General features: G+C 52.1%; 1 protein-coding gene across 1 annotated transcript; it reads right to left on the bottom strand.

Moving 5' to 3' along the window:
- Positions 1-4,257: 4,257 nt before the first annotated feature.
- On the bottom strand, positions 4,258-8,022 carry PHLDA3 (pleckstrin homology like domain family A member 3). The gene is made up of 2 exons (XM_003308686.6): positions 7,083-8,022; positions 4,258-4,942 (listed from the first exon to the last, which is right to left on the bottom strand). Exon 1 carries the CDS (start codon positions 7,526-7,528, stop codon positions 7,145-7,147), a length of 384 nt encoding a protein of 127 aa, XP_003308734.1. The 5' UTR covers positions 7,529-8,022; the 3' UTR covers positions 4,258-4,942; positions 7,083-7,144.
- Positions 8,023-20,821: the final 12,799 nt, after the last annotated feature.

Genomic DNA, 20,821 nt, shown 5'->3' with positions numbered 1-20,821 from the left:
GAAACTGACCAGTCTAGTTGGACAGGCAGACGCATAAAGCAGCAATCACAAGGCAGTGTGACTAATGGAGGAGGTATGGCAGCACAGAGAGAAGTGAGCAGTTACTCAGCCTGCCTTGTAGGCAGGGCAGTCAGAGAAGCTTCTCAGAGGTGGTGACATGAGAGAGAGCTGAGCCAGTGATACAGAAGCATGTAGCAAGAGTGGGGGTACACTGGCCTGGCAGTGTGAGGCAGCTTTCCCAGGTCCTGGAATGGGGGTGGATTGCATGCTGGGGCCGGGCGTGGAGCACGTAGAGACAAACACTGGAGAGATAGCCCTGATAGTGGAGAGAAGACCCTTTTGACAAGTGGGCCTCCTCCCAATGCAGTGGGGAAAGCGCTGGCAGTTTTAGCAGAAGAATGAATTGAATTCTGGACAGATCACTTCGGTGAACCATGTTGGACCCACTGAGGCAAGAGACTGAGGGAGGTGAAACCAGGGCTCTCTGTGCAGCCTTACAGTATGTTCCTGCATAGCCAGTCTTGCCAGGGTCCTTGGGTCCTGGCCCTGGTGTGACAGCTGCCCACAGTACCTACACATCCCCAACAGACTTCAGGATTGCACACGGTAACGCCCTGTCTATCTGCCCCTACTCCTTCCTGCTGCGATTCCAGCTCATGGACTCTCACTCTGGCTCTCCTCACTGGTCTCCATTCTCACGCTTGCAACAGGCTCACTCTTGCTAAAGCCTTAGCTCCCAACCCCAGCTCACCCTGACCACAGCAAGCCCATCCCTTCTCCCTCCGTCTCCCCACCCCACCTCATCGGACTCCCAGCTGCCTGGCTGAGACTTGCCCTGTCTCATGTTCCCATGGATGACTCACGTATCGGGCGGGGGTGAGGCCACTCTGGGGCTGCCGAAGCATGGGGAGAGTTGGTGGCAACAGCCCTTCCCTGGCCTCACAGGCCCAACTGAGCAAAGGTTTTCCATCTCATGCATGTCTGCTGGCACTATCAGAGCCTGTTTGTGCCCCCAAAGAGGTCTTGACCCTACTCTGAGGTCTAGCCAAGCCTTCCCGGGGTAAGGGCCTTTGCTCCTTCTTGGAAATTCAAAGTCATGAAAACCAGAGCAGTGAGAACACCCATGAACCCAGGAAGCAGGATGGCCCCTCCTCCATCAGAGAGGCAAAGACTCCCCAAAGAGGTCATGGATCTTTTTTAAAACCTGGTCTTAGCCGGGCACGGTGGCTCACGCCTGTAATCCCAGCACTTTCGGGGGCCGAGGTGGGTGGATCACAAGGTCAGGAGTTCAAGACCAGCCTGGCCAACACACTAAAACCCCACCTCTACCAAAAATACAAAAAATTAGCCAGGCCTGGTGGCGGGCGCCTGAATCCCAGCTACTTGGGAGGCTGAGGCAGGAGAATTGCTTGAACCTGGGAGGCGGAGGTTGCAGTGAGCCGAGATCGCGCCATTGCACTCCAGCCTGGGCAACAGGGCAAGACTCTGTCTCAAAAAGCAAAACAAAACAAACAAAAAAGAAAAAACCAACAACAACAACAACAAAAAACCTGGTCTTGAACCCCAGACCTCTGTGCTATGAGGGCTCTTAGGATACTCAGACAGCTCCCAGGCTCTTACAAATGATAGTAAATGATCACCCCATTGCAACCACCAGCCCCTACACTGCTGGATACCTAGAACTGCGTTCTAGGGTCTGTGTCAAGGGCTCTAACAGCAGCAGACTCTTCAAGGGGCTGGGACTCTCCTAGCAAGAGAAACGGAAGCTGGGTTTGGTCAAGAACCAACATAATTTAAACCAACAGGGCTGGTGTTCCAAAAAAGCAGAGTGCCAGAAAATAGAGCCTGCTTCCCCCTCCACCCTCCACCTGCCCTCTGCCCTTGATGTCTCTCATACTATACCCTACACTGCCCTTTGCAGCCAAGCTCTGAGAACGACCCCTAGTGCTGGACAGAGAAAGTATTGCCCAGTGCTCCCCTGGCCCCTGGTGGCCAGTTCTATGGGCACCAGTTAGCACTGACTGATGTCACCAGAACCTGGCTCCTTGAGGCAAGGACTGGATCTTGTCTTTCTCTTCTGCATCCCCAGAGTCGAGCACAGTGCCTAGCCTGTAAAGGCATTTAGTTTGCTGGATGTCTTGCCTCTCAACCCCATCTGTTCACTAACACTCCCCTATTTCGTTTTTGTTGTTGTTGTTGTTGTTGTTTTGAGATGGAGTCTCGCTGCCGTCACACAGGCTGGAGTGCAGTGGTGCTATCTCCGCTCGCGGCAACCTCCACCTCCAGAGTTCAAGCGATTCTCCTTCCTCAGCCTTCCGAGTAGCTGGGATTACAGTCGTGCACAACCACACCCAGTTAATTTTTGTATTTTTAGTAGAGACGGGGTTTCGCCTTGTTGGCCAGGCTGGTCTCAAACTCCTGACCTCAGGTGATCCACCCGCCTTGCCCTCCCAAAGTGCTAGGATTACATGTGTGAGCCACCGCGCCCGGCCCACTCCCCTATTTCTGAGTGCCTGGATACGTCTTTTCCTTATGCCTGAACCCCCATCAGTTACCCTCCGGTTTGATTGAAGAGCAAAGATTCTAATTTTTTTTTCTTTTTTTTCTGAGATGGAGTCTCGCTTTATTGCCCAGGCTGGAGTGCAGTGGCATGATCTCGGCTCACTGCAAGCTCCGCCTCCCGGGTTCACGCCATTCTCCTGTCTCAGCCTCCCGAGTAGCTAGGACTATAGGTGCCTGCCACTACGCCCGGCTGATATTTTTTGTATTTTTAGTAGAGATGGGGTTTCACCGTGTTAGCCAGGATGGTCTCCTGACCTCGTGATCCGCCTGCCTCGGCCTCCCAAAGTGCTGGGGTTACAGGTGTGAGCCACCGCGCCCCGCCCAAAGATTCTATTTTAGAGGCTATTTAGAAGCTGCTGTTATATAGGATGGCAACCCTCTTCTCTCCAGCCACGCCCACCACCCCAGATAATGCCGCCATTCTCCCCACCTTTCTTCCAAAGCCCATGGCAGGCATCACCAATTGATCACAGCATTCTAGTTGAGCTCTGATCTTTCTCAGCACTGATTAGGGTTGCATAAACAGACGCTTATTTGCCATGGTGGAATTAAGCCACCCACAGACAATTGGAAAATTGGATACAATAAGTGACATATTTATAAAAGTTCTGTTGTAATTAACAAATTCTCATTCAACTGTGTGATGTAATTCACACATCAGATGAGCAAGTTGAACCTCTTGTGGACTCTGAGGGACTGGGGCACAGGACAGGGAAGTTTTTATTGGAAGGCGAGAGAAATCTGAAGGGGAACAAAACAGGTTGGAAGCACAAAACAATTAAAGGGACTTCGAATTGCTGAATGGGGCCACTGAGCCTCCTTGCTCCCTCCAGAGAGACCCTGTAGTAGGCCACTACTTTGCAACAGGGAAGGTCAGACATGGGAAAACAATGGAGGAAAGGCAGGCAGGGTCAACTGCTGGCCACAGCCTGGAAAGGTCCAGGGTTACCCAATCAAGTTTCTGTATAACTCCAGGCAGCTATTGTCTGTACCTGTTTTCCCGTTTTGTTGTTGTTGTTGTTTTGTTTTGAGACGGCGTCTTGCTGCTTTGTCACCTAGGCTGGAGTGCAGTGGTGCGATCTCAGCTCACTGTAACCTCTGCCTACCAGGTTCAAGCAATTCTCCTGCCTCAGCCTCCCCCAGTAGCTGGGGCTATAGGTGTGCGCCACCTCACCTGGCTAATTTTTGTTTTTAGTAGAGACAGGGTTTCACCAAGTTGGCCAGGCTGGTCTCAAATTCCTGACCTCAGGTGATCCACCCACCTCAGCCTCCCAAAGTCCTTGGATTACAGTTGTGAGCCACCATGCCAGGCCTTCACCCTGTTGAAATTATTCCTTTTAACCCTCCAGGAGGGAGAACTTACTGTGTAAATGTATAAAGCCTGAGAGTATAAATGACAGGGAGACAAGCTCTGCCCAGAAAGCTGAGGCTTCTCCCAGGGTAGCAGGGGCAGGGTAGCCTCCTGTAGAAGAGACATTCATAGGGACTGAACTGACCAGCTTGACATCCCTCGGTCCAGAATCTATGGGCCCTCCTTCCTAGGACCACCAAGGCCCTGTCTACTGGGGTTTTAGTGTCTCTGCCTATCCAGGCTGGAGACTTCAGAATGGGTTGCAAATTGGGAGATTAAGGATAAAGAGAGAGATGCTCCAAGCCCTGGGTCTTTGTGGGCAAAGAATTTCACTCGGCAAACTGTGTGGTTACTGCCCTTTGCAGGGCATCTTCATTTGGGGAAAGACATGAAATGCTAATGGCCAAACCCCCCCTCACCCCCACCACCTCCAGGCCGAACACCGCAGTGGGGGTAAGATGCGTAGAGGTGGGGGAAGAAGTGTACAAAGAAAGGGCCTGGATGGGTGGGGGTCCCAAAAGGACCTAAGCAGCAGGAGACCCCCAGGAGTGGGCTTTAGGCCCAGCAGCTCCCCCTTCTCAAGGTGAGTCCAGAGGCCATTCTGGAGTGGGCCTGGGTACCAGGCCCTGGGTACTCCTTTTGGTACCAGGCTGGCCTCCTGATTCCTGAGGCGTTGGCTCGGCACCCCATGGGGGACTGCCCTCCTCCAGGCCTGGCACAAAGCCAGGGGGCTAAGAGCAGTCTGCAGGACAGAGGGCAGGACCACAGCAGGGAGGGGGCTCCGATGCCAGCTCCCCCTCATGCCATATGAGGCCAGGCCTGTGGCTCGAAGCCCCTGAGCTGGGCATGTCCTGAGAGTCTGGGACCATCCAGGGGCTGCATCTTCATCCTCAGCCCTGCGTAGCCTTCTGCCCTCCTCCCAGGGCCCGTCCATTCCTTCAGCTCCAGCGCCTCCTCCACACGTCCATGCCTTCCACCTTGCCACATGGAGCACAGCCGTGCCCCCACAAGCCAGAGGGAACAACGAAACTGGCAAGAAAGAACAGCAGTTAGAGCAGGGGCAACACTGGAGAAAGGAGTATCTATTATGAGCTTGGGCATTTTACACCAGCACTTCCCAGCCTTTTCCATAAACATGGAAAACATTTTTTGCATACGTACTGTGGTAAAGGAATCTGCTTCCTCCCAGGCCCCGGATCAATCCTCAGCACAGGGGGTCTGCCTTATACCCCACTTCTCAGCTAAACCCTAACTACAATGTGGGAGGGCATTAACAGGACCATCAAAGTGGGGTATGGCACTAGATGGGGCCCCAGGCTCACTAGGACTCTCTACTGTTGAAGACATCTGCAGGCGGGTAAGGTCGCCTAGGAGGTGGTAGTGGGGAGAGGAGGATCTAGGTTTCCACTGGAAAAATTAAGGCTAGAAGGAAGGCTAAATCCTTTCTCAGCCCTACTCCTACTTCTCACAAGAAGGGAGTGGCATCTGGGGAAGAGGGCACAGGGCTGAGAGCCAGGGCTTCTAGATTCTATTCCTGGCCCCTCCCCTGGGCCTTCCTGACCACAAATCCGCCCCCCACTCCCTGCCCTACTGCTCATAGAGGATTAAGACATCACAAATAACAACTCATGACCCCATCCTGCACCCACCCACCCTGCCCCAGTGCCCCATGCCCTCCTCCAGCTTCTCCTTCCCTGGCCCAGCCAGGCCTGACTGGCACTCAGGGGCAGGTAGACAGCTAGGCCCCCACCCCTTGGCATCAGTGGCCCAGCCTCTGGCGCAGTTGCCTATCCTTCAGCTCCCTTGCTCTCCTAACAGTGAGCCCTAGGGCTCAAAACCCACTGTCAAGAATGGGGACCAGGTGCGGTGGCTTACGCCTGTAATCCTAGCACTTTGGGAGGCCAAGGTGGGCAGATTGCTTGAGCTCAGGAGTTCGAAACCAGCATGGGCAACGTGGGGAAACCCCAAATCTACAAAAAAAAAAATTAGCCAGGCATGGTGGCGTGTGCCTGTAGTCCCAGCTACCTGGAGGCTGAGGTGGGAGGATCACTTGAGCCCAGGAGGTTGAAGCTGTTGAGGCTGCAGTGAGCCATGACTATGCTACTGCACCAGCCTGGGCGACAGGTAGAGATCCTGTCTCAAAAATATATATATAGGCTGGGTGCAGTGGCTCACACCTGTAATCCCAGCACTTGGGGAGGCCGAGGCAGGCAGATCACCTGAGGTCAGGAGTTCAAGACCAGCCTGGCCAACATGGCGAAACCCCATCTCTACTAAAAATACAAAAATTAGCAGGGTGTGGTGGCAGGCACCTGTAATCCCAGCTGTTCTGGAGGCTGAAGCAGGAGATTTGCTTGAGCCCAGGAGGTAGAGGTTGCAATGAGCCAAGATCACACCACTGTACTCCAGCCTGGGTGACACAGCGAGACTCTGTCTCAAACAACAACAACAAAAAACCATACACACACACACACACACACACACACACATATACATACATACATACATATATATGTAGAGGAGGAGCTGGATCCCTCAGGCCCAGTCCAGCCAAGGCGGCCCACTGAGGCCCCACCTTCCACTGAGGCCCCACCTTGGGAGCCGGACTCCTTGGCTCTATTTGCAACCCTTGATGGTGCCTTCGCTATCTGGGAGATACTGTCTTTCTACATCAATTCAATGCTCAAACTTTATGACAAGCATTCAACCTAGAGGGAAAGAGGGTCGGCCTCCACGATCCGCGTCCCCACCCTCGGTTGTCCTCAGCTGCCAGAAAGCCGAAGTCCAGGAGCCCTGCTCTGTGTGGAAAGCAGAGGCCCACAGCCTGGGGCAATGTGCAGGCCAACCTCCCTCTACTTCCTTCCACCTGAGTCAGGGCTGAACCAACTTGAAAGAAGGCTCATCTCACCCAGGTATCCCCCTCCCAGGGCTTCCATCTTCCTCTCACACACCTGGATCACATTCTGGACCGGCCAACCTGGTGCCTCAAGGGAAAGTCCGGATCTGCTGGGTTGGCCACTGGCCCAAGCCTCCCATGCCCTCAGTTGGCCCCAGGAACCTCCCCCCTAAGATGTCCGGCTCTGAAGTAGAATGCTAGTCCTCATTCTCTCTGTAGGGGAAAGAGAAGGGAGGGAAGGAGAGAAGAGGGCCCAGTCCCCTGGGGGCTTACCTGCCTTGACCTCAGCACTGAGGTGGTGGGTAGCATGAAGGAAAGATGGTGCGCCCGGTGGTTTAGGACACGAGGGTCCCGGTCCCGAGGCTCTGCCGGGCCCGCACTGTCTGGATGGCCTGCTGGTTCTTGAACTTGACCAGGCCTAGGGTGATCTGGGCGTTCCAGCCGGGATCTTCCAGGGGGCAGCGGAAGTCGATCTCGCCGCCCCCTTCGGTCACCAGCGTGAAGTAGATGTGGCGCCCGGTGCTCTCCACGCACTCCACGGCCTTGATGCGGGCGAAGCTGAGCTCCTTGGGCCGGCCGCCCGTGCCCTTGGCCTCGAAGAGCTGCAGCCCGCGTTCGGTGAGGACGCAGCGCTTCCGCTTCCACAGCTGCAGCAGCCCGCCGCTGCGCTTCTCCAGCACGCCCTCCTTGAGCACGGTAGCCGTCGCCGCCGCCGTCATGGGCGCCCCGAGGTTCGCGGAAAGCTCCAGGCTGCGGCGGGCGCGGCGCCCCTCTCGGCCCCGCAGCGCAGGATTCTGGCGCCCCGGGCTGGCAGGCCGTGCGCGCTGCCCACCTGCGCCCTGACTGCTCCGCGCACCCACACCGCGGCCCTCAGCACCCGGCTGCCGGTGAGGTGGTGTCGGTGCCCCCAGCGCGCTCCGCGCCCACCGCCCCGCTTCAGCCGGCACCCGCTCCTCCGCTCTACCCCAGCTGGCCCAGCCCGACCCGCCTCTGCCAGATGCCTCCGCGCCTCCCTAGCCCGTGAGCCCCGCCGCCCGCCCGTTCTCTTGCTCCCCTGGGCTCTGTCTGCGCGCTGGGCGGCAGCTCGCGGGATGTGCCCTTACATGTTCCGCCGCTCGCCTCCTGCGCCGCCCGCCCGCAGCGCATTCCTACCCTGGCCGGCCCTCCCCTCCGCGCCGCGCACCAGCTCCGGCAGGGCCCCGGGGGCGGGGCCGCAGCGGGGGCTCAGTCACTCACTGGAGGCGCAGGGCGCGGGGCGGGTAGGGCCGGGACTGAGAGGGGGCTGCTTACTCAACAGCCCAAGCCTTCTGGCTGCCGTCTGCCGCTTCTCGGAACCGCAGCTCCCCCAGGCCTTGAATGAAGGGGGAGATGGCGGGGAAGGGAGGGGGAAGGCGCATCTCCTCGATTGGAGAGCGCGCTGCTAGCAAGGGGGTGGGCTTGCTTGGCGAACGCGCAGTGGCACCAGTTGCATGTTAGGCGTCAGACAGCTGCTGGTTACTTGGCACGCCATGGGGCCCCCAGCCTCTGCATCAAGCCCATGTTGGGTTCCTCCTCCATCGCCCGATTTCTCTGTGCAGCACCCAAGAGAGGCTGTCCATCTCTGCCTCTGCTTGGACAGTTCACCTGCTCCTACTCCTACCCTCATGCATTGCTCGGGGAGGCCTGTAGAGAGTAGCCAGTGCCAACAAAGGAGAGCTGAGGCTTGAGGTCATTCATGCCCTCCTCGTAGTGGGGGAGGAGGGACCCCCTCCGTGACCTGGGGATGCCACTGTCTGCAGTCCTCTCCACCGCACACTTGCAGGCGCCGACGCTGGACCGATGGCACAGCCAGTCCCAGGTGTAAGCGCAGCTCCAACCTTGCTCCTTCCGCTCCGCAGATTCTATCCTCCCTCGGCCTTCCCCAAGAATGGACTTCTCCCGCATACAGAGCTGGAGGGGAACGCAGAGGGATAGGTCTCTTTCTGTTCTGGCTAGAATATTGTGTAAAGACAAGAGCTTTGCAGAGTTGAGTTCAAACCTCTTCTCCCTTGTTGGCTGTGTCCTGCCCAGCTGGGGCAACTTTACTGACCTCCGTCAATTTCCTCATCTGTCGAATAGGAGGATTAATTTATTCTCATCTCATGGGGTTGTCCTGATGAATAAGTTGGATAACATTTGTGAAAGACCCAAGACAGGACCTGACAACTCTTGAGTCTCAAGAAATGGTCTTCCTCCCCTCTCCCCACTCTTATTCCCTTTAGAGAATGATGGGGGCCCTGAGATTAAGCCAGGCACTGGAAGAGGGCTCTCCTAGGTCCTCATTCTGCCCCCATCTTGATCAGTTCCTCCAGGCCCACAGTTTCTTAAAGGTCTATTCATCAACGTGTTAATAATAGATTCTTACGGGAGTAATGATATATAATAATGACAGTAATAAGACCTCTTTGTACTTAACACCCTGTGTTGCCATCCTCCTGCCCAAAGAGCAGAGCCTAACAGATACAGGGAAGGTCCTGTTGTGGGGATAGGAGTGCGCTCCTCTGCAGCCCCAAAGTTAGGAGATGAGAGAAGGGAACTGTCAGTGTCTCATCCATAACTCTTTATACACACATACACACACACACACGTGTGACGACAACTAACTCCTAGCTCCCAGAATGCCCCTCCAGGAGAGGGAATAGACAGTGGCATTAAAGAAAAGACAAAGACAGGTGTCTCCTGAGGCCCAGAGAGCAGCAGAGGATGGAGCTCGAGGTGCCCACGGCCCTACCTGAGGGACCCACAAGGTCTCAGCCTGCCTACCAGCCCTGCCTTCCCATGGCTCCTCCCCACCACTCCACAGGGGTCTCCTGGGTGCACCAACCTGGCACAGTCCTGCCATGATCCAAAGTTCTCTCCCTGAGGAAACAGGCTCTGCCCCTAACTCATTTTTTTGTTTTGTTTTGTTTTTGTTTTTGAGACGGAGTTTTGCCCTCGTTGCCCAGGCTGGAGTGCAACGGTGCGATCTCGGCTCACTGCAACCTCTGCTTCCCAGGTTCAAGCGATTCTCCTGCTTCAGCCTCCCAAGTAGCTGGGATTACAGGCATCTGCCACCACACCTGGCTAATTTTTTGTATTTTTAGTAGAGTCGGGGTTTCTCATGTTGGTCAGGCTGGTCTCAAACTCCCCACCTTAGGTGATCCGCCTGCCTTGGCCTCCCAAACTGCTGGGATTACACGCGTGAGCCACTGCTGTTTTATCTCTACCAGTTCCTCTTCTCCCCACACTGGGTCTGGGACTCATTCATGCTCTTTCCAGTTCCAGATGGATTCACAGTTGTATGGGCTTCGTACAGAGCCCTCTCACATGTTGTAGATGCTCATGATAGACAGATATTATCATCACTGTGGGCGTTTTACCGATGAGAAAAATGAGACCCAGAGAGGTCAGATAATGTAAATGGCGTCACATGGCTTTGAAAATGGCAAAGTCCAGATGAGAATGCATGGTGGCTAACAGGGCCCAGGATCGTTTGATGATACATACCCATACTGCCCATACATGAACATCTGAGTCCACATAGTTCCTTTAAAAATGATCCAGTCACCCATACTTTTCTCTTCAGCTTACTGAGTTGCGAGGTAGCGGGCTTTTGGACACAGGAGAAGGGAACATTGGATAGCAAGAGTGAGCAGATAAAGACGGGGGTGGGAGGCCATTGGAGGAAATTTAGCAGGACATACTCTACTGCTGGAAGGGTCTTCATCAGCTAAGCATCCAGTTCCTAACACGACAACATCTTCCTGGAGGCCTGAATGGGTCCTTGGAACCTGGAATCCTGTCCTCCAATCTCAAGACCTCTGGGCCTAGGGGAGATGATTCATTCTAAATCTTTCCCTAGAACTGGCATCTTGCCTGGTAGCCACATCTGGGAGAGGCTCAGGCCCAGGCTGGATTATTTGGGCCATCAGAAGGATCAAGAAGAACTCAAAAGCCAGGGGAGCAGCGTGCAGAGAGGGCTGGTGCTGCTCCTCCCTTCCTGCTGAGGTATCCCTACCCATCCCCTGGAACAGGAGCTCTGACTTAAACTTCTTGGTTAAGTCACTGGGCTGGAGCAGTGCTGGGCCCTAGAGATACTTACCCAATTCTTTTTTCTTTTTTTTTTTTTTTTTTGAGATGGAGTCTCACGTTGTCACCCAGGCTGGAGTGCAATGGCACAATCTCGGCTCCCTGCAACCTCCGCCTCCTGGGCTCAAGTGATTCTCCTGCCTAAGCCTCCCGAGTAACTGGGATTACAGGCGCCTGCCACCATGCCTGGCTAATTTTTGTATTTTTAGTAGAGATGGAATTTCATCATGTTGGCCAGGCTGGTCTTGAACTCCTGAGCTCATGATCTGCCCACCTCAGCCTCCCAAAGTCCTGGGACTACAGGCGTGAGCCACCGCGCCCCATCACTTACTCAATTCTCATTGACTTGTTAACTCCACATCTGGCTGATGGACAAAATGTCCCGTGGTAGCAGCCCAGAGCTGGCTTCTCCCTCTGCCCACCCCAAAGGGAAAGCGGATCTGCACCGTCAGTAAATCCAAGTCTGGCTGGAACAGGCTAGACTACAAAATGGCCCCAGGGAAGAATGTGCTGGAAATGGTTCTAGCTAGGGCTGAGCCACACCACCTCCACACCTGTGTGAGAAGGAGGAAGTCCAAGTGGAGAGGAGGCGTCCCTCTGGGTGGCTACCCAGGACAAGGTGGAAAGAAAGATGGGAATAAGGTGGGTTAGAGGTAAGAATGAGACCCAGAGAGATGCAAAAAGTAACATAGCTTTTGTTTTCTATATTTACTTCTTCTTTTTTTTTTTTTTTTTTAGATTGAGTTTTGCTCTTGTTGCTCAGGCTGGAGTGCAATGGCACGACCTCGGCTCACTGCAACCTCCACCTCCCGGGTTCAAGCGATTCTCCTGCCTCAGCCTCCCTAGTAGCTGGGATTACAGGCGCCTGCCATCATGCCCAGCTAATTTTTTGTATTTTTAGTAGAGAAGGGGTTTCACTATGTTGGCCAGCCTAGTCTCGAACTCCTGCCCTCAGGCGATCCACCAGCCTCAGCCTCCCAAAGTGCAGGGATTGCAGGCATGAGCCACCGCGCCTGGCTGTCTACTTAATCTAATATAAATTCTTCATAAATTGTTAGACTCAATCTAAAGAAAAGTGTTGAAGACAATTTATTAACAAAACAAGATGTACATTAACACTGCAAAAACTTTAAAACTAAGGATGATATCACTCCTTTGCTCAAAAGCCACCAGAGCCTTCTCATCTCATTCTGAGTAAAGCCAAAGTCATTGATGCTACCTGCAAGGCCCTCTAAGACCTGCTCTTCACTTTCTGATCTTACCTCCTGTACTTTCCTCTCTCCCTGGCTCCAGCCACAGTCCTCACCATCCCTTGAACTTGGCAACCATCCTTCCTCAGGGCCTTTGCACCTGCTGTCCTCACTATCTGGAATCCTCTCTCCCAGATCACCAAATGGTTCATTTTTTCACCACACTAAGCTGTGTTCACGTATTACCTTCTCAATGGAGTCTTCTCCCAACACTGTGTTTAAAGCCACAACCCCCTTCCATAGATGTAGATACACACACTGTATCCCGTCCCTGCTCAATTTTTCTCTATGGCACATATTAGCATCCACAACTGTATTTTTCTTATTTATTGTCTATCTCCTTTACTTGTGGGCTCTATGCCAGCGGGGAGTTTGTTTTTTGTTTGTTTGTTTTTTTGAGGCAGGGTCTCGCTCTGTCGCCCAGGCTGGAGTGCAGTGGCGCGATCTCAGCTCACTGCAAGCTCTGCCTCCTGGGTTCACGCCATTCTCCTGCCTCAGCCTCCTGAATAGCTGGGACTACAGGCGCCCGCCACCATGCCCAGCTAACTTTTTGTATTTTTAGTACAGATGGGGTTTCACTGTGTTAGCCGGGATGGTTCCAATCTCCTGACCTCGTGATCCGCCTGCCTCGGCCTCCCAAAGTGCTGGGATTACAGGCGTCAGCCACCGCGTCCAGCCTATCTGTTTTTTTTACCCCTGTGGCTCCAGCACCTGGAACATTGCCTAATACACTGTAGGAACTGAATGAATAATTATCGAATGAGAAAATGAAATGGCAATGTACCTGACAAAAACTGGGAGGTGGAAAAGGATAATGCAGAGGAGGGGAAACAATCAATGCAATCTAGAGTTAATGAACTAATGAAAAGAATGTAACTGCATTATTTAAAACAACAATGGAAACCACTAGATGGTTAAAGGAGATTTTTAGGGCAGCAAGACTATTTTGTATGATACTATAATGGTGGATATGTGACATTATGCATCTATCAAAGCCTACAGAACCAGACAACAAGAGTGAGTTTAAACCATGAACTTCAGTTAATAGTAAATGTATCAATCTTGGCTCATTCATTGTAAAAAATGTAGCACATTAATGCAAGATGTTAATAATAGGAGAAACTATGGGGGAAGGGTAGGTATGCAGGAACTCTGTTCTATCTGCTCAAATTTACTATACATCCAAAACTATTACAAAAATTAAGTATTTTAATTAAATACCAAAAATAAATGGTTTGCCTGTAATCTCAGCACCTCAGGAGGCTAGGGCATGAGGATCGCTTGAGCCCAGGAGTCTGAGACCAGCCTAGGCAACATAGTAAGATCTTGTTTCTCCAAAATCATTTTTTAAATATAGCCATAGTGGGGTACATGCCTGTAGTCCCAGCTACTCAGGAGTCTGAGGTGGGAGGATGGCTTGAGCCCAGGAGTTTGAGGCTACAGTGAGCTATGATCACACCAGTGCACTCCAGCCTGGGCAACAGGGCAAGACCCTGTTTAGAAAAGTAAATAAAAATTTAAAATAAATTGTTAACAGTTTCTCTAGGTAACAATGAAGAAGGAAGATAGAGACTTATTTTTTCATTGTTCACCAATCTGTATTGTTTGATTTTTTTAAATCCTGTGCATGCATTGCTTCTCTAAAAATCTAGTTAACTGCACAGTACATAAATGTTCACGCGGTGCAGCAGTTGAAAATACACAGATCTACAGGTCTTAGTAGGTTGAGATGCCTGAAATACGTTGTTTCATGGGGAAACATTACAGTACAGTGAGTTAATAAGGTATATAGCATGGCCACAATGAACAAAGTCCACCTCTGTTGTACAGGTTATATCTAACAGGATTCAATTCACAGTGATATGTTACTTATGGAATGTCCAGGATGGGGATGGGCAGTGTGAGAATGCCTGTCATTTTATGAGCATGCTTCAATGTGGTTTGGATGTCATACTCATGTATTAGGCATATTTTTAAAATAAAATAAACACATAGGTATTACATAAGTTCTTGAAATAGAATTTCAAACACAAGGGCTGGCTTCAGAGCAGGGGTTGATTTAGAGGCTTGAATAGCAGTTATTGGCCTCCAGGCATTCCCAGGATTCCCCAAGGTGGGCACATAGAGCCTCCTGATGTCGGGTGTGTACACTAGAACTGAGCAAACCCAGAGCTGAGCATGCAGCCCCTCCTGTCTCTGTAGTTCTGGAGAGAACTCCCCAACCTTGGGGAACACAAAAAAGGGGCTGGTTCCCCCACAGGACCCTGGGCACCTATTCCATTATCCCCTGGCAACTGGAGTTGGAAGGCTCATCTAGGCTGCCTCAATTTGACCCCCAGTCCAGAAAGAGGCGTGTGGCATAGACCAGTGCTTCTCAGACTGCAGTGTGCAAATGGATAACCTGGGGATCTTGCAAATGCAGATTCCGATGGAATAGGTCTAGGGTAGGACCTGAGATTCTGCACTTCTAGAAGCTTCCAAGTAACACTGATGCTGCTAGTCAACAGAACATACTTTAGATAGCAAGGGTCTAGAGCAGCGGTTCTCAAAATGTAGTCTCAGGCCAGCAGAGTCAGCATCAGCTGGGAACTTGTTAGAAATACAAATTCTAGGCTCCACCCCAGACCCGGGTTTGGAGCCCAGCAATCCGTGTTTGAACAAGCCCTCCAGGTGATTCTGACGCACACGTGTGAGAACCACTGGTGTAGGGGAAGGAGCACTCAGGTAGGAGACAGGACACCCATGTCCTAGCCCAAGCTTGGTGACACCTTACACAATCACTTCCTCTCTCTGACCTCAGTTTCCTCATCTGTAAAATGAAGGCTGTCAAGTTCTATCTTGCAGATTTAGTGCATATTTGAAAAAAAAAAAAAAGCCTGGCTAGTTTATGGGAGCTATGTAACCCCTGTATGGGCAAGAAAAGAAAACATCACTACTCCTTCCTCAACCTGCTCCCTGGATTCCTCAGGCCAGGTAGTGCCTCCTCACCTAGATGGGGCATGAAAATGGGTCTGTTCACAGCCCTGCTCCTCCCCACCCTGCTTCTCCCTTCAGGCTTCTGCACCCACCCTCCAATCCACAGGTCCCTCACTGCTCTCCTCTCCCTTGGAGCTGGGGGCTGGGAGACCCACTCCAGCTGACCTCTCCCTCAGACTTCTCCTGACCTGCTCGCACCGCTTTGATGTACAGCCCTTTGTTCCAGGGCTTTGGGGTTTCCTCGGATCTCTGTTTTTCTAAAGGGAAACAGAAGGAAAAACCCTACCAAGGTTTCAAGTCTCTGATGACTTGGGTTTTATGGGCACCATTGCGACAGACTTCAAGTGGGCAGCAACTCTGCAGCCGACCCGCCCAGGCTTGCTCCTGGGCCTGGCTCTCTCAGTGGAAATCCCCTCCCACGCTCAGCCCTTTAATCACTTTCCAGCCCAATAACTTTCCTGATTCACCAGGAATCCCTTTCGTCTTGAGAGCACCTACTGCCCCTCTCTGATGGGGCTGAGTCTGGGCTTGAAGGCATTTGATCCCAGCGTGGGTCTTACAGAGATTGGACTTGTGGGCTAATGGTTCAGGTTGGGGCCTGCAGAATTTTCCTTTTTCCCGTGCCATCTTGGCATCTGGGTGCTCATGTTGTAGGAAAAAATGGGCTGCCCTGGAATGAATCTCTTCCTTGAGGACACTTGACCAAGGGGCAATGACACTAGGAGGAGACTGACTGATACCCAGGAAACCAGTGGCCTCAACCAATATGCCAATAACAGCCATGAAACCCTTGTCATAAAGGTTGCTTTCTCTTTTCTTCTAGTAATAATGTGCTTTAAATGCAAGTAACACTTGAATACATTTTTGTTGCAAAAGATTCAAAACATGACAGTATCTTTTCACCACCCTTCTAGTCCCCCAACCCCAGAGACAACAATCACTTAGCTTGGTTTGGGTCTTGCCAGACATTTGTTTTTACTTTTCACACAACTGCACCCAGACTAGTATAAAGCAGCATTCTCAATGGTAATGTAAGGGAGTTGGTTGAAGGATTCGTAAGTCCCCTTCCAGCTGTGCCATTTTCTGCATTTGTGGGTGGCTTTTCCCTCTCCTCCTAAATAGGAGACATTCATAGGCTCTCCCTAAAAGTATGGGGGGAGGGGGAATGCACAGAGGAAAATAGGAAAGGAAAGGTCACTGTCAACAGCAGTTCCTTCGAGGTGAGGAGATCATGGATGAGTTTTTTACCACTTGCCTCTGATTTTCAAATGTTTCATCATGAGAGTTATAAAGATTATTATTCGTGAGTATGACTTTGATAACAGGGAAGCTCCTATGCAGTGCCATTGTCAAGATCAGGCAGAGAAGGAGGCTGTGAGTTGTCCAGCCTGAGGCTTAGGTCAAGGAGAAATTAACAAATTGCTCAAGGCAGAGGGGTGTGTGGAGGGGCTTAGGGAGGGGAGGAAGGCTCATGGCATATTCTTGGATGTGATCTACAGGAAGATTCATAGAAAGGAACTTCAGAGTAAATCCCATTGTGTGTGAATTAAGAATTAAGTATTCTTAATTCTTAATTCAGGCCCTGGGCTAGACTTTAGGGACACAATGGCAAATGGGTGAATCAGAGTTCTCTACTTAACAGGGACTAGCAAAAGAAGGGGAGGAAGAGTTCACATCTTTAGGAATCCCACCCTACTTTTGCAAGAAGATATTCCTTCCTACTGAAGAAGACCCCAGAGTTAAGCATTAGATCTTTGACAGGCTACGATCCTGACTTTGTAGAAATATGGTCTCCATACTTGACTCGGCCTATCTAAGGTGATATTGGTATGTGTACTAGTTAGGATGGGCTAGGTTATGCTGTGCTAACAAACTCCTCCCAAACCCAATAGCTTAACATAGCAAAGGTCTTCCCACTCATACCATATGTCCTACTTGAGCTGGCAGGGGAGGTTCTGCTCCTTGAGATATACACATATCCAGGTTGCTGGAGGTTCCATCACACCTACTTCCACACTCTCCACAACAGGGAAAAGGGACATGAAAACTTACATCGTGCCTATTAAAGAAGTCTGCTCAGATGGCCAGGCACGGTGGCTCACGCCTGTAATCCCAGCACTTTGGGAGGCTGAGGCAAGTGGATCACCTGAGGTCAGGAGTTCAAGACCAGCCTGGCCAACATGATGAAACTCCGTCTCAACTAAAAATACAAAAAAATTAACTGGGTGTAGTGGCAGGCACCTGTAATCCCAGCTACTTCAGGAGGCTGAGCCAGGAGAATTGCTTGAACCTGGGAGGCAGAGGTTGCAGTGAGCTGAGATCACGCCACTGCACTCCAGCCTGGGCGACAAGAGTGAAACTCCATCTCAAAAAATAAAAAATAAAAAATAAAAAAAAAAGAAGTCTGCTCAGAAGTGACACTTCTGGTCTCAATTAGAGGCCACAGCAAGCCACATCACCACATCAAAATTCAAGGGAAGAGGCCAAATGTAACCCTTAAATGTAAATGTAGGTATTACTGTGTGTCCAGGAATATCTGTGAACATCTCTTAAAGGACTAGACAGTGTGATTGCCATGGGACTGCTGGGTACCCAGAAGGCAGAGCCACAGAGATAACCTCTTCACTCCTCCAGTAGGGAGCAACAATCCCCCTTGGCCTGGGACCAAGACCTTGAACTCTCTTGAAGAGTCAGGTTGAGGTCAACAGAGTGGAAATGTAGAAGGTTCAGGAGCAGGTGCTTCTGAAAAGGAACTAAGGGCTTGTCCAGGCATGGAAAATGCCCACTAAAGGCTTTATTCACGATAATCTGCTTCCTGAATTTTCATGGCCTTTAGGGTGAGTCTTTCTAGGCCCATAAACTTAGGACATCAGAGTTGGGTGGATCCCCTGAAGCTTGGCTATTCAAGTGTGGTCCCAGGATCAGCAACATCAGCACCACCTCCCCCTGGGAGCTTGTGAGAGATGTCCAATTTCAGGCCCCACCCAAAACTAGAATCTGCATTTTAACAAGATCCCCAGGAGATTCATATGCACATTAAAGCTTGAGAAGCATTTCCTCAGAACTAATTTAGGCCAACGTCTTCACTTCGCAAATGAGGAGCCGACACCCAGAGGGGAGGAGGCAGGCCCAAAGTCACACAGCTGGTTCCAATCCTGGCTCCACCACTTGCCAGGGACTTGAGTAAGTCTCTTTAAAATTCACTGAATCTCAGTTTCCTCTTATATAATAAAGGGATAATATAATTACCTCCTAGTGTTTATATGAGGATCAAATAAGAAAACATCTAGACCAGTGCCAGGCACATAGTATGTGCTCAATAACTGTTAGCTATTGCTATGGTCCTAACTCATCATTCCAGCACCAGGCCTCATACTCCCAGTACATAATTGTCTCCTCTTAAGGCAAGGATGTTAGGTATGGCACTGCAGCGATGGGACCTGGACCCAGCTGCCTGCATTTATATCCTGCTCAATTTGACCTTGAGAGGGTTGCTGAATTGTTCTTTGGTTCTTGGCTTCAGTTTGATCAGCTATAAGTGGGTAAAATGACAGCACCTACTTCATAGGGCCATTGTGAGAATTAAATGAGTTAATGCATTTAAGGTCTTCAAACAGTCTATAGCATACATTAAGCACACGAGATGGATGAGTAATGTGACAATTAAGTGAGTTAATACATTAAAGGTCTTCAAACAGTCTATAGCGTATAGTAAGCACACAAGTTGGATGAATAATAATGTTTCCAAAATGTCCAAAAGAAGACTAGGTTGGAGGAAGTTGCACCCTAGAAAGGCAGGGGACAGGCGTTTCTCAGGGGGAGCTGCCTCTGTTTTGTCCCTTTGACGTATTGCAAGTCCCCAGTCTGTTCCTCTGGCCACTGGACGGCCCCCAACCCCTGGCTGTGTTTTTCCTCCTCCACTGGACTCACTGGGCTCCCTGGTGCCTCCATCAGGAAGCGCTGAAAGGCCAGGGGATCTCTGGTGGGGAGGGGCGGACTCAGGCAGCCGACAGCTGTCTTCAAATCTCTGAAGCGCTGTCATGCAGGAGAGGGATTAGACCTGTTCTGGATGACTCTAGGGGACAGAAATAGGAAGTTCCAGGAAGTCCTCTCTAATTAGAACCGTTCAGAGGCAGCCCCAGCTGCGGGGCGGGGCGGGGCGGGGCGCGGAGCTGTTGGCAGCTAAGTGGTTGAGGTTGAGTGGCCGGGTGGAGGCCGGCACCTACTAGGAGGCTGAGCTGGTCCGCAGGTTCTCAAGCCCGGCTGAGCCCGGGCAAGCGTCAGAGAATCACCAGAGGAGCTTGTCGAATACAGATTCCCAGGCCCCACCCAGGCCAACCGAATCAGAATCCCTAGGGGTGGGGCTGGGAATCCATTTTTAAAGGCTTCCCCAATGATTCTCAGAATAAAGGCTGGGCTTGGAGGCGGGGCCAGGGCTGGGCGTGGCACGGGGGCGAGGCGCGGGGAGGGCCGGACCTTCCAGTTGTTAATCCCTGTGTTCCTCACTCCGCCACACTCACCTCCACTTATCTAAGTTGGGGGATCGTTCCTCGCTGGGTGCCCCCCTCACTTGATCTTAGCCAAAAGGCCGAGAAGCGATTGGGTGCCCCTCTCGAATAATTTCTGTGGCCCTTGATTCAGGGATCACTCCCACACTTAATAGCAGCTCTAACGCCCCCCAACCCCCGCTACCCAAGATCTCTATCCTCACCCTCCAGCCGGCCTCCTGGTCTTCCTGTCCCTCCCCAGCCTCTCAGGTGACCCGGACAATTTGCTAAGGCTCTTGGAGAAGGGCAGCCCGAGGAGGCTGGGCCTGCCGCCCATCGGGAGCGGCAGCTATTTTCCATCACATCCTAAAAAGCCCAGGGCTCTACCGCTCCTGCAGCTGGGCATAGCTCCCACCAAATACATTCTCCCGAGGTCGCCCTGGACGCCTTGCTCGGAGATGACAGAAACGAGAAAAGAAATACCTACGTGGACATAAAGACCTGGCTCACCCTGGCCGGGTGCGGTGGCGCATGCCTGTAATCCCAGCACTTTGGGAGGCCGAGGTGGGCAGATCACCTGAGGTCGGGAGTTCTAGACCAACTAGCCTGACCAACATGGAGAAACCCCGTCTCTACCAAAAAAATACAAAAATTAGCCGGGCGGGGTGGTTTATGCCTGTAATCCCAGCTACTCAGAGGCTGAGGCAGGAGAATCGCTTGAACCCGGGAGGCGGAGGTTGCGGTGAGCCGAGATCGCACCATTGCACTCCAGCGCGGGCAACAAGAGCAAAACTCTGTCTCAAAAAAAAAGTCCTTGCTCACTCTTTGGTGAGGGTTTGGTATTCCACAGGGCCCCGAAGCGCGACAACCCTCAAAGGAGAAGTGAGCGTCGGGGATTAGACGCGTGCTCTGTCTTGCGCAGGAGCTGAGTCCTCAGGGTCCACGGAGAGAGGAGGAGGGCGTGGGGTGCGCGGAAACGCAGCGCCTGCCTTTTGCCCTGACCCCACAGCACCACCTGGTGTCTCCTGGGACGGTGCAAGCGCCGCGCTTGCGGATGCTGGGCCCCCTCCCCCATCAGCCGACCCTCCTTCCCCAAGTGCCCCCCCTGCCTGGTGTTCCTCCTTCCTTGCTGCGCCCCTCTGGCTGGCCCTTCACCGTCCAGTTGAGTGCTTCCTGGCCTGGCCGCAGCTGGCTTACAGCCCACTGCCTTTAC

The sequence above is a fragment of the Pan troglodytes genome, chromosome 1, assembly GCF_028858775.2.
Source record: "Pan troglodytes isolate AG18354 chromosome 1, NHGRI_mPanTro3-v2.0_pri, whole genome shotgun sequence".
In the NCBI taxonomy this organism is placed as follows: Eukaryota; Metazoa; Chordata; class Mammalia; order Primates; family Hominidae; genus Pan; species Pan troglodytes.
The sequence above is the reverse complement of the archived record's forward strand: the minus strand, read 5'-3'. Positions and strand labels throughout refer to the sequence as shown.

Coding starts and splice junctions, on each gene's coding strand:
- PHLDA3 (XM_003308686.6), bottom strand. CDS start 7,528: ATGACGGCGGCGGCGACGGCTACCGTGCTCAAGGAGGGCGTGCTGGAG.